Source organism: Styela clava, chromosome 12 (genome assembly GCF_964204865.1).
Source record: "Styela clava chromosome 12, kaStyClav1.hap1.2, whole genome shotgun sequence".
NCBI lineage: Eukaryota > Metazoa > Chordata > Ascidiacea > Stolidobranchia > Styelidae > Styela > Styela clava.
In genome coordinates, this window is record NC_135261.1 from 5,734,325 (window position 1) to 5,747,285 (window position 12,961).

General features: G+C 33.5%; 2 protein-coding genes across 2 annotated transcripts in view; both read right to left on the reverse strand.

The window, feature by feature from the left end:
* The window catches only part of LOC120329543 (protein THEM6-like), a 145,371-nt gene that overhangs the window by 105,295 nt on the left and 27,115 nt on the right, over positions 1–12,961 (reverse strand). The gene's annotated exons all lie outside the window — the stretch shown is intronic.
* Positions 1–12,961, reverse strand: part of LOC120329260 (uncharacterized) — a 30,871-nt gene that overhangs the window by 14,912 nt on the left and 2,998 nt on the right. The window contains exons 3-6 of the mRNA XM_039395821.2: positions 12,122–12,365; positions 9,595–9,638; positions 8,075–8,440; positions 5,646–5,747 (exon numbers count right to left, since the gene is read on the reverse strand). Of these exons, the coding sequence (XP_039251755.2) occupies positions 5,646–5,747; positions 8,075–8,440; positions 9,595–9,638; positions 12,122–12,365 (756 nt within the window). The remainder of the gene's footprint in view (positions 1–5,645; positions 5,748–8,074; positions 8,441–9,594; positions 9,639–12,121; positions 12,366–12,961) is intronic.

Here is a 12,961-nt window from a genome sequence, read left to right on the forward strand (position 1 = left end):
AAAAGTGTTACTTGTTATAGTCACTTTGGATGAATTGTGACCAAACTGCACGATTTTCTAATCAGACGAAACTTTTAGCAGCATGTCACAGATTTGCAAAATCACCAAATTCACAAAATACCATTAAGTGCCATTTTATTGTAATCACAATGTTGAAAGGACGTTGCATTTTCCGGAATTTTGCGATATTTACACAACTATTTCTCATTGATATGCGAGGTTGGGTGGGCAAAATTCAATATTTTTTTGAATCGAATATTTTTAAGGAGTACCGAATAAACGTGGTGGAAACATTAAAAAATCGGCAACAAAGACTTTTTACTGGTTAATTCCGTTGTAATCGCTAATTGTTCTTGTCACCGATCGTTTTGGCGGCGATATCCAGGTTTTGGGTAATCTATATTCCCGCCCTCTCTTTTTTACAAATATGAATTCTTGTGGGTCGGCGGACATGGAAGTTTTATATTTCGGGTTTACCCGTTCGTTCACATCGACAACAGCTGTTGAAGACATTGAGGACTCAAATTAACATTTGCGTTGGCTTTAATATTACCTATCAAGATTTGTAAATTTACCGTCCTAATTTTATGCGAATGGTAATATTATTGTCCATACCGTGATGCAGATATTTATTAAGACGATAATTAACTTTCTCATGTATTTCTATGGTGATAAACTTCGCAAGTCTGAAATTGTGCCAATCCTGAATGTTGATTTAAAATAGTGATTGAATAATTCGGCAATAAAGGCATTTCTGCGTGGTCATAAGACGAGATGACGTTAATGAACAGCACTTCTTTCACAGGATATTTTACGTATGCGGCTTAATGCTAAAAAGTTTGGGCTCGAGTGCTTTTTTTTTCGAGTGCTCGAGTGCCTAATAGAGGTCAGGCGCTAATTGTAACTAATTCCCTCAAGTTTCAACGTGTTTTCAACAAAACAATACCCCGGCGATAATTATAGCTAAAATGTTACCGAGCAATTCACAATTTAATTTATGGAATTTGCAAATTCACCAGTTTCTTGACGATTTTGATATTGTCACGCCCTAATTATTAGTGCAAAAAATACTCCCCTTCTTCCGCGGCGGTTTGACGGGTTCTTTGTTCCATTCTTCAGAAAGTTCTGACACGGGGGATATAGAATACTGAATCCGGAGGGTTGAATCCCTGTCCACTTACTGGTGATTTTCCGTTTTGAAATGCGTGAAACATTCTCTATTTTAAATTAAATGACGTTTCGCGGGCTAGAGTTCTCCCCGAAAATGATGTGTTCCAGACGTTAGTTAGACGATAGATAAAACATTAGATTAATAATTTTCGTGACGCCCCGTTTTCGAAAATACAAAATTATATCGCAAAAAATGCGTTTATGATACATTTGGAATGAAACATTATTTACAGTTAATTCAGATCATATTTTACTCTTCATGACACCCGGTATACGAAAATACAGTTGTATCTCGAAAAATGTGTTTTGTTACATTTAATAAAATAAAACCTTTTTGCGATTAATTTAGATCAAATTACCCGTTTCCGAAAATACAAAGTTATATCACAAAAAAATGCGTTTTGTTACATTTATTTTGCATTCCCAATAAAATACATATTTTCCCTAATTAAGGTCGTCGATGAATCTGTTCCGGTCGTTCAAGCTCGACACACGTTTGGACGAGTGTGGGCGGTTTTTTGGTCGACGATAAATTAAAAAGTTGCCACACGTTATTTGTATAACGATAATAACTGAAAATTGAGATTTTATAATAGAAGTGAATTTGTCTCAAGATGGTATTTTACGATTCCTCCCCACAGAAAATAAACACGCTGACAGGCTTGGTTATAATTGATATTCGTTTAATTTATTTTACACTATTAATAAACGCGCCACACCAATTGCGAACATATAAATTGCAGTCGCATCGGTATGGACTGTATGCTTTTGGCGCTCTCACATTAATAAGAATTTTCAACAAAACAATACCCCGACGGTCATTAAAGCTGAATTCGTTACCGAATAATTCACAATTTTATTTACGGAATTTGCAATTTCAAGATCTCACTTGATGATTTTGATGATGTCATGCCCTAATTATTACTGCTTAAATGCCTCAAAATACAACAAATGTAATCATTTTCGACGATAACAGGCGCAACAATTCGTAAATGAGCCGTTATAACGAAACTCGCGATTGATTTTACCTCTCTCTTGTTTACAATTTTAACATCCCGCCGGCCATGTATGGTCGAATAAAATGTTCACAATTTCACATATTCGAAACATGACTTGACCAAAGAGCTAATCGAAAGTACATACGCGAGGGTATGATATTAATATCGAGAATATTTGTGAGCATATCACAGGACGGAAATATTTTGCACCCGGCTGTTTGTTGGCAGAACAACTATACGCTAAAGTTAATTGATCGAATACAGGGAAGTATTTATTTATCATCTCACATCGAGGTTTTGGCGGAATTGTACGATCATGTTGTCTTTCTTAAATAATAACTTTTTCAATAAATGTTCATTTTTCTTTTGCGTCTTTATTATATGTCGGGTTTTCATTTATTTTAAATTCGAAATTGTCCGAAATACTCCAACAGGTGTATAAGTACAATAATAATAGTACTTACCAGGGAAGTTTAATACACACGATGTGTAAAGGGCGTCGTAACTCCCGTTTATTAATTATAATTTTTTTTACATTCTGCTTAAAAAACAACGCACGTAACTCTGGCGACCAAATCTCTTTGATTTGTATGGCATCGTCTTGGCGACGAATTTATTGCCGACTGAATTTTAATTGTGTTTTAGGATAAGTTATTTTCTGTTTGTTGGTTTCTAAACTTCACAAACTTGGGTAGTAATTACTATTAATGTGAGATTTGTGCATATAAACGATTGAATATCGCGACTGGATGTCCGATATCTGAGAATGCGTAATTCTCTTTCAACAATAATTTTCAGGATATCAGCGGTCATGTGGTCGAATAAAAATTATTTATCAAATGGATTGGTATTTCGAGACACTCTCAAAATTATTTGGGATCCACTATCATATCATTCGTTTATTTTTTATATTCATGTTTTTCTCAAGAATCACCCTCGTTATATTTCGTGTACCTTCGCAAAAGAAAACTCTTTGGTGTCATCGTTCCTATTAGTGTAATTGAAATATATGGAAACCTCGCAAGTGGCGTTGTGATGCGAATATTTGATACTAGGTCAGCAGCATTACTATGAGTGCTATTTATGAATGCTGAAAGTACATGACATTACTAAACATTTTGCCAATATATGATGTTTTCTGTCCGATTTAAACTAACTCGCACGCAAACCAAGGCATGTCGACATTTAAAAATTACTTGTCTTTGGGTAAGCTCTGAAATAGTATAATATAAATGTAAATGAGAAATTAGGTCACGCTAGCTCACGAATTTCAAAGTGATCTTGTGTAATATTTCGGAGAAAAAAGTTTGAATGGAAAGTAGGTCAACCTATCTCCTAAAACGGGAGTATCTTGCGGTAATATTTCGGAGGGAACGTAGGTTAACCTATCTTTTAAAACAGTGGGTGGCGACTTTCAAAGTGGTTCAAAATCACAAATTAATAATTATCAGATTAGGTTTAGGGGTAAATCACCTAACCCTAATTAGTTGATTGCTATTTATATTTTGGGAGGGGGGGATTATTTTGCACGGGATTTGTACAAACGATTCACCCTGTAACTAATATGGTTTCCAGCCTGTCTCGTGTCTGTTAGATGAAATGAGTAACAAATGTGAAGTCTTTGCTGTTTACGCGAGTAAGCAACTGACACCGTGGTACATTGCATGAAAGTTTTGTCGGGGCAGGTGTTAGCAGATGTCATTTCGTTGCCCATGAATTCGCTTTCGGAAAAGGCTTCTCTTTAATTCATAATATTAACCGGAGGAGCGCTTTTTCGAGTATCTATGCCGTTTTAAATGGGTTATATGAAAGGCTAGGGCACCTAACTTGTTAAAATCGGCAAAAGCACTTTCGCACTTTTTTTTTCGACTGCGAAGCACTTTCGCACTCATAATTTGCTTAGAGTTAACACTGGTACACAGTGGTAATCAGTTCAATATTTGAGGGAAAAAAACACTAAACATTAATCTCCGACCAAAAAATATAACCAAAACATGAAAGAGGAAAATCTTTCAAATATAATAGTCCTTGCTTTCCTAATCGAAAAAGAAATTTTAAAAAATCAATGCTTTTATATACAAGTTAACATATAAAAGTATTAATTGTTTTACTTTTATTAGTCTACTTTTATTGAAACCTATTTGAACAGAATAAATTTTCAGAAAACAACTTCGTTTTGCTACAATATTTAAATTAATTCCAGAAATTTCAAAAATAAAGTTATTATTAATTCCAAATGTACCAAAAATTTGAAAAATCTTCAACTCAGTTTTCGATTTAAAACTCATAGATGTGGAAATAGTGTTTGTACTTGTCTTTTATTATGTTTGCATATTAATAAAAGGTACTCGCATAGTGTATGTGTAACAGATTAGGGTTAAGGCATAATTTTGTTCCTATTTTCCTTATTTTAGTTCTATTACGAGTTCGGGGACTGTCTGTGTTGGCTGAGTGAATATACCCCCTGCCTATAGGTTTCAGTCCCTTTACACAACTTGATGTAAAGTAGGCGAACAAAATTAGTTACCTCCATATTGGTAAATATACTTATGGAGCGCCCAAAAAATATAATATCTGATTATTTCTCATGATTTTAAAATAATGCTTTATAATAACTCCTTGCATAGCAATTCGACTAATAATCTACATAACAGATTGAACTTGTGAGTCGAAATCACCAATTATTTCTCGTCAATCAAATTACAGACAGATCATTAAAATTAATGAGTTTGGGAGATTAGGTAATTTGCCAAGTCATGTGAAGCGTACACATCATAAATGTTACATGGGAGAGAAATACAGAGAGAAGTATGTGTACCAAACTAATTTTGTTCGCCTACTTTACATCAAGTTGTGTAAAGGGACGAGAGCCTATGGGCAGGGGGGTAGATTCACTTGGCTAACACAAACAGTCCCCGAACTCGCAATAGATCTAAAATAAGGAAAATCGGAACAAAATTATGCCTTAACCCTAACCTGTTACACATACTAAGAAAGTACCAAAATACATAATGAAGTAATGTGTGGTATGATTAATTCATAAGACTACTTGTCTTTAAACTTAAAAGACCTTTACTCTACAAAGATTTTAGAATTCTTTGACTTGAAAACAGAAAGCAATACTCAAATATATGAACATGAAAAACACACATCAGTACGGATATAACGAAGCCTTAGTTGACACCAAAGCTTGTTGGAAAAAGCTGACAAGTGTGAAAGAAAACGGTGCTCCCATATTTCATAAAAAGTGTTCCCATATTATAATATATAGCAAATTCTGGTTGAAGATTGAGTCCCACATGATTAAATAAAAATTAAAAAAGCAATTGTGGGCCAAGACCCCAGTTTGAGAAACCCTGAAATAAATATTCTATTAGTACATCCCCATGATATACATGTCATAGAACTGTAGAGCAATGAAGCTAGATGCAATAACACTATTACAGACGTCAATAAATCAATAACATATATAATTACCTTGGCCTTTTCCTTTACAGCAGTTCTCAAAATGAAGTACTTTCGTTTGCACATTCGAATCAATCTTTCGTCTTGTCTGTTTCATGTATGACTTGTAACAAACTGTGAAATTAGAATAATTTGAGTTATATTTTTATGCGTATTCACCCAAAGCAAGGCCATATGCAATCACTCAGAATACTGAAGTAAACAAGATTGAGCAAAGTTACACGCGATTACTGAAATATATATGTATGTATGTTTATGCCTCAAACGATATAACAGAAACGGGTACATGTTCAAGACCTTACGGGCCCAAGACACTGATGTGCGACATGGACCCCAACAAGTATAACTGTCAAGAGCAGATGAAATCATACAGAGCATGATACACATGAATTAAGGATTGACTATGCAAACATGCTCTTACATCTCAAATTTTCCTTCAAGGTACTATGCTGTTGCATTGAAATCTTCTAACTATATCTGAATTGCTATTTCAAGGGATATCCATATTAGGTAACTTAATTTTAATAAAATTCCAATGATCTATGAGTAAACCTATGGATCGTTGTTATAAATTCTTGTGGTTTCTCCAGTTTCAAATTTTCAATAGCCTACTTGAAGATTGTAGAAAGTATTAGAAGATTATAACTTATTTTATTGAAGTCCTGTAATATGATGCCAAATATTTTAGTTGAATTTCAAGGAGAAGACTCCTTAAATTGTACACACCTTTTACTCCAGAATCTCGTCATTTATAGAGTCCATATATTTGAACTCCCGTAGGGTGTGTACAAGGTTAGGTCATAATTTTATTCCGATTTTCCTTATTTTAGTTCTATGAATTAAGAGTTCGGGAATTGTCTGTGTTAGCCAAGTGAATATAACCCCTGCCCATAGGTTTCAGTCCTTTTACACAACTTGATGTGAAGTAGGTGAACAAAATTAGTTACCTCCATGTTAGGGATACTCCCGAAGTATGTGAACCAAGATGGCGGACACCGGAACGTAGTATGTGTACCAGGTTAGGGTTAGGCCATAATTCCAGGTACAAATACTACGGAAGTCACTTGGCTAGTCCCCGAACTCGTAAAAGAGCTTAAATAAGGAATATTGGAATAAAATTATGGTCTAACCCTAACCTGACACACATACTTCTGGAGCGCCCATATATTTGAATATTGCTCTCATGTTTTCTGTAAATTTTACCATTATAGGCTATTGCAAAACTTTACGTATCAGCACACCACTCATTATCCGGCCTAATCGTTACTGTAATATCTCACATTTATAAAATTATCCTTAACAAGAGTATTTAATTTTTCAAAGCTGCTTACATGCGCTATTACATTAATTAAAACAGCCATTAATGGATAGACATGAGCTGAGGGTCATATTAGGTTATGCATTGAATCAATATTATGCTTATGGATTTTGTGACTTCAAAACTAAAACTAGTATTGTTACTAGAAATGAAAATTAAAAAAGAAAATGTTAAATTTTGCTATTCTGCAAAATTTTTTGCAATTTTCCAAGTTGAAAGTGAAATTTTGTTGCCGTATCAGCACAACACGCCATAATGAAAATTATTGATAATTGGGTGGACGTGTAGCCAGGAATTTTCGAAGAGGTGGATTCTGAAATTTCTAATTACCAAGTTAGATCGCAACAGCTAGAGGGTTCGGCCGAGCTTGAGGGTCTAAAAGTGCTTCAAGCTATGAAAAATGCTTATTTTCACATTTCCAGTGGGGTTTCCGACTTGCTTTCATCGGGTTTGAAAAGTAAATTGTTTTTAGCCCAGAGCCATTTGCAAATTTCCCAGGATAAGGATACACAACTCTGATAGCATCAGTCTAAAGATTTCACTTACAAAGACAAAAAATTCCTTAATTAATTAAGGTTCACATAAATTCACACAATTTTAAATTACATGCTTTGAAAGCTTTAGCAGCCTGCTGAAAATTTTTTTATTTTTTTTACATTTTTTTCAAATTTTGTAATATTTTTAAAAATTCAAATTTTTCTCAAGCTAGAGTCTAATAAAAATTTCCCTATCTCTAGCAGTGAAAGAAATATAATATATATATAATAAATATATATAATTTCTTTCAAGGTTCACATAAGTTTTAAGTTACATACTTTGAAAGTTTTAGCACCCTGCTGAAAGGTTAATTGACAGTTTCAATGACTGATTACATAACGAATATTCACAGCTTTCAGTTCTATGAAATATATTGATTGATTTGCTACTATTAAGAAAATATGACCTTGGTATTTATTTATTGATTATACTTGAGTAAGACTAAATACAAGTATACAACCGACAAATATCTGTATAAGGCATGTAAGATATTCAAACTATATTTTTATAGTGTATTTCATTAGTAACCACTTTATGTCAAACAATTGAATTACGAATACATGGTCAAACATTGTGCATATCCCACCTGCATCACTTTTGCTTCTTCGAACAGATATTCCCGACTTCTGTAATGACTTTGATTCTCCAGGCTGAGGTATCGGTGCGGACTCGTGCCTTATGAGCTTATGTGCGTTCCTGGCTCTCACAGATCGTACTTTTGGTTTTGTAGCGACTACGTTATTATCTTTCGGTGACTGAGACGAGCTCAGAGATTCTGAGTTTGCGTCGTTTTTTATCGATCTGCATTCTAATATAGTTCCATTTGATGTGGAAGGGTTGGGCTTTGATTGATTTGAAACAGGTTGATTTGATATTCCGCTAGGTTTACTAGGAGTGGTTGTTCTCTTCCGAACACTCGGTGGCGTGTCAGATTTTGTCGAAGAAGTTTCAGCTGGAAAATAAGAATTCATACTTTTTATTCCTGTATTGGTATTGATTCATATTGTTTTTGCAATATTGTACATTATGATAAATTACTTTTGTGCATATATTATTATCAGTTAATATTGTTTATTACAATATTGTTTTATTTTATAAAAATCCAATAAAAAAAATATATAAAAAAATAAGAATTCAGTATAAAATGTTTGTGAAAGACAGTAAACTAGACAGAATCAATATTCAGTAAAAAAATCTCTTCTCTAAAATCATGAATAAAAACATAGGGTGACCCAAAATAAATGAAGCCAGTCCATTTGGTTCCGTTTTTTTGGGGGACACCCTGTGTATATATAGGTTGAAGTGTAATTGTAACACACAATAATCCAGGACTACAGTAAATTGCGGTTTTCAGGACGAATCAAAATATTACAAAGATCTTTAAGCTAGTATCTCATCATTGTTTGAATTAATTTTCACCAGAGTATTTCAAAAAAATTCACAGGAGTATAAAAACAGGAGCAATCACAATCATAGACCGGGCCGGTATGCAATTTATTATTATACTCCAGCGAAATAACTGGAGGTCATCTTTGCAAAATCAATACTTTCAAATCACTAGGGATTTACTTTATTGAGACTGAAAAGTAAATAGATATAAACAAAAATATTATTAAAAGGCAAAATATGGCTATATAATGCAGGGGTGTGCAACCAGCGGCCCACAAGGTAGAATTGTGCGGCCCGAGGAACGTGTTTTTAATTTAGTTTAATCTGGTACGCATGAGTAATTCCAATCCGTTTAGCGTTGCAAAGCCTAGATCTGATGCCCATGACGTTTCAATGCCCTAACAGCTGGCTTAAAAACTTTTGTGACTGAAACTACTAGAAAGCCCATGTTAAATAGAGATGCGTCCCAATGATTTGCTCAGATAATTGTATCTGGCCGACCTGTATTAAAGGTTGCTCACCCCTGATATAATGAATGTAACATGCACAGTAATACTATCCCCAACCAAATAAATCTAAAAGCATTTTGATATAATTCGCATATTCCATTGGTGCAAGATCTATCCCATGTCACCCAGGGCGAATGCTTATGAGAAGTCTTGTTCTAAGCAAAAAGCACAAATAAGCAATGCATAAAATATCTGAATCACAACTTACCACAAGTGCTGGCAAAGCAGACTGATCCATGGTATCCTTGTCGACTGAAAAAAATAAATTAGGCATTACATCATTTGCAAAAACGCGATAAAAAAACTAGTATTTTTATAGAAAAGCAGAAAGTGTGAAGAGATTTTGGAAGAGGCCAGGGGGGAATGAGGATCATGTTTGAAACCCACTGGACTTATATATCTTAGCACTTTCCAATTTTCTTCATTTTTCTGAAAATCGTCATATACATAAAAACATTCTCTGTATGAAATTTAAATAAAAATTATGTTGTTAATGTAAAAAATAGTAAAATTTACAAAAAATACTGTAGATTTTTCAAACTGTTTTGGTATACAGGAACATTACTTTGAATTCCATTCAAAATGACAACATTATATCTTATGGATTGTTTTATAGGTCACAGAAATAAAATACATTCAAGGTTCAAATAAGTTGACAATTCAATGTTCAAATAAGAAACTTTTGTGATTGACAATGGCCAATCTAATTATGTTCAATAATTATTTTTATAGATTTTAGTTTAGGTAGGTATATTTAATATTTGGAAACATATACAAAACTAACTTTTGAGAAAACTCACTATGTTTTAATATATCCAGGATATATTTTAGAAATCAGTCGATGAAATACCAAAGTCAGTAGCTAGAATCAAATCATTGAGCTTCACTTCAGATTTCAGACGCAAAATAAATCATTTCATGACAGAAACAAAAACTTACAACAGACAGGAAATGACACTTAAGAGCAATAAAAGTCATAAGTTATATATCAGAGGTGTTTTACAAATGACAGACTCATAAATATAAAAGGTTGCAGGTGCACAAAGCAATGTTTACAATTTTGGTAAATAACGTTGTCCTTCATCTACGTAATGTCATGAGGGGGAGAGAGTGTCCCACACCTTGTTTGAGCAGAAGGAATATTTTCTATATACCCTAATAGGTTTAAATATGAATATGTATTATCAAATATGTTTTAAATTAAGTCATGTTTAATAAAAAACTCATAGAAGTCGATATAATACGTTAAATCAGGGGTGGGCGAAGTTTTCGGACGAGGGGGCCAATTTTATCCACCTAGATTGGCGGGCCATGTGAGCGTGACATAAAAAGTTATATTTTATGAACAATATTTACAGTGTTGCAAAAGCGTAATTGAAAAACAATAAGCACCTAAACTAAATTTAATCGCAATCTCAACAAATTCCCTTATCTATTTTCAACTAAAACATCTAAATTTGGTTTTAGTTTGGTTGTGGCAGCATCAGTCGGCCAAATTAAGTTACCCAATGAGCCAATATATCACACTGTGATATTTGAAATGAAACTATTCTAAATAACTCATACAATCAGATTGGATAAATCACAGAATCATTATATTACCTGATATGAATGCTTCAGATTCTCTTTTATTTTCTATTTTTGTTTTATCTTAAATGACAGATTTGGCATTTTCAAAGCTGACCAAAATATATATACAACTAATAAAACTGTATAAACGCCTTAAACGGCGCTCCAGAAGTTGGTGTACCAATATGGAGGTAACTAATTTTATTCGCCTACTTTACATCAAGTTGTGTGAAAGGACTGAAACCTATGGGTAGGGGGTATATTCACTTGGATAACACAGACAGTTCCAGAACTCATAATAGAACTAAAAGAAGGAAAATCGAAATAAAATTATGGCCTAATCTAACCTGGTACACACAATACAGGAGTACCGAAAAATCAGCCAAAACAGTGATCTCCTATGAAATTACAAAATATTTTTTCAAGTTCATGCAAAATTATACAAATGATTATTTCTCCATTAACATGCCTTTGGTAACCGAAGCCTCTGGCAACAAGAACATAACAAAGACAATGACGCATTGATCAGTTCCTGGTTGTGCTAAATTACGGTTCAGCTTTACTGAATTTGAATTGAAATTAGGTCTTGTTTATAGCTTCTATCAGATTCAAGGTTGCTTTATAAAATGGTCAATTAGGTACTCGAAATTAATTACCGGTATATCCAGAGCATACAAAAGAGAACATGAAAAAAATTCGAAATAACATTTTTGATAATAAAGTTTTTTTTTTAACTATTTGAGTATAAAAAACTGAAGAGCATTAAGATTTTTAGAACAATATTGGAAAGAATATATATTAGCTTTTTCAGTTTTTTGTAACTAACAAAAAATTCTCCCTAAGACAAATTACCGCTGATTTAGTAGATTTATATACATTTTTATGAAACATTACTAAAAACCGTCAAATGGCATTCAAGACACGAAAAATGAGTTGAAGTTTACAATCTTGCTTGAAAAAAACAAAAAAGTATCTGAGTGACCTCTGAAATTTCAATTGTTGCATCACTGTTATGTTATTGCTGATTGGCTAGTGTTACAGAAATAAACAAGGAAGTCAATGCTAGGTGAAACATTTACAAGCATCAGTAACTTCACAAGATATCATGTAATTTGAAAAAATGTTAACACTTTACATAAATAAATATAAGTCACAGAAAACCTCACCTGAACTGTGAAATGATATTCTTAACCGTAGATGCTATGTTGACAGGATGAGACGTTAAATTCTGTTTCGCACAAAGTGATGGATTCGTTGCTTGTGCAAGAGCATTGAAAGTTCTACTTATCGTTCGAACGAAGGACGAACGTTCTTCTTTTGATGAATTCATCTTTCGTTTTCCTAAACTCGCGTCATTCGTTTGCTGGTGTTCAAAACCATTATGGTTGTTGTTATTATTGTGAAGATTTTCTAAAAATATGAAGATAAAAAATTTACCCCACAATCAATCCACAACAATATATAAATTAGGATTCAAAAGACTAAAGAAAATGCTTGTTTTCAACTTCTTATATATATTGGTATGCCTCACCAGTTACTACTGCATATCAAAAGCATTACATTATTAAGCCTCGTCCCCCTTTTTTTTAATTTGTCTTGTGCCTCACCTTAAGAATAACTATAGCTGCACACTGACACCAAAATAGAATAGAATAATAGAATGATTGCAAAATAGAGTCGAATATAATAAGAAAATACTTTCTTAAACGCATATTCCTTTGATATAATTCTAAGCAATTTTTTAGACACCGCTGTGTAAAGATATTAGCCAACAGAAAATAAGACTAGTTCACTGAACGCCGTAAAAATGGCGTGGCATAACCATTTTCGCATATGTCATTTCTAACCTCCACCTGATAACGTCATCCAAAAATTACTTGACTACAACGTCACAGTGACGAAATAAGGCCCGTCGAAGTATACGGACTGTCGTCTAAAATGCGCAGACGATCACCCAAAATCAAGCAAGCTATTTCTCATTTTTTCTCATCACAACGATCCCGATA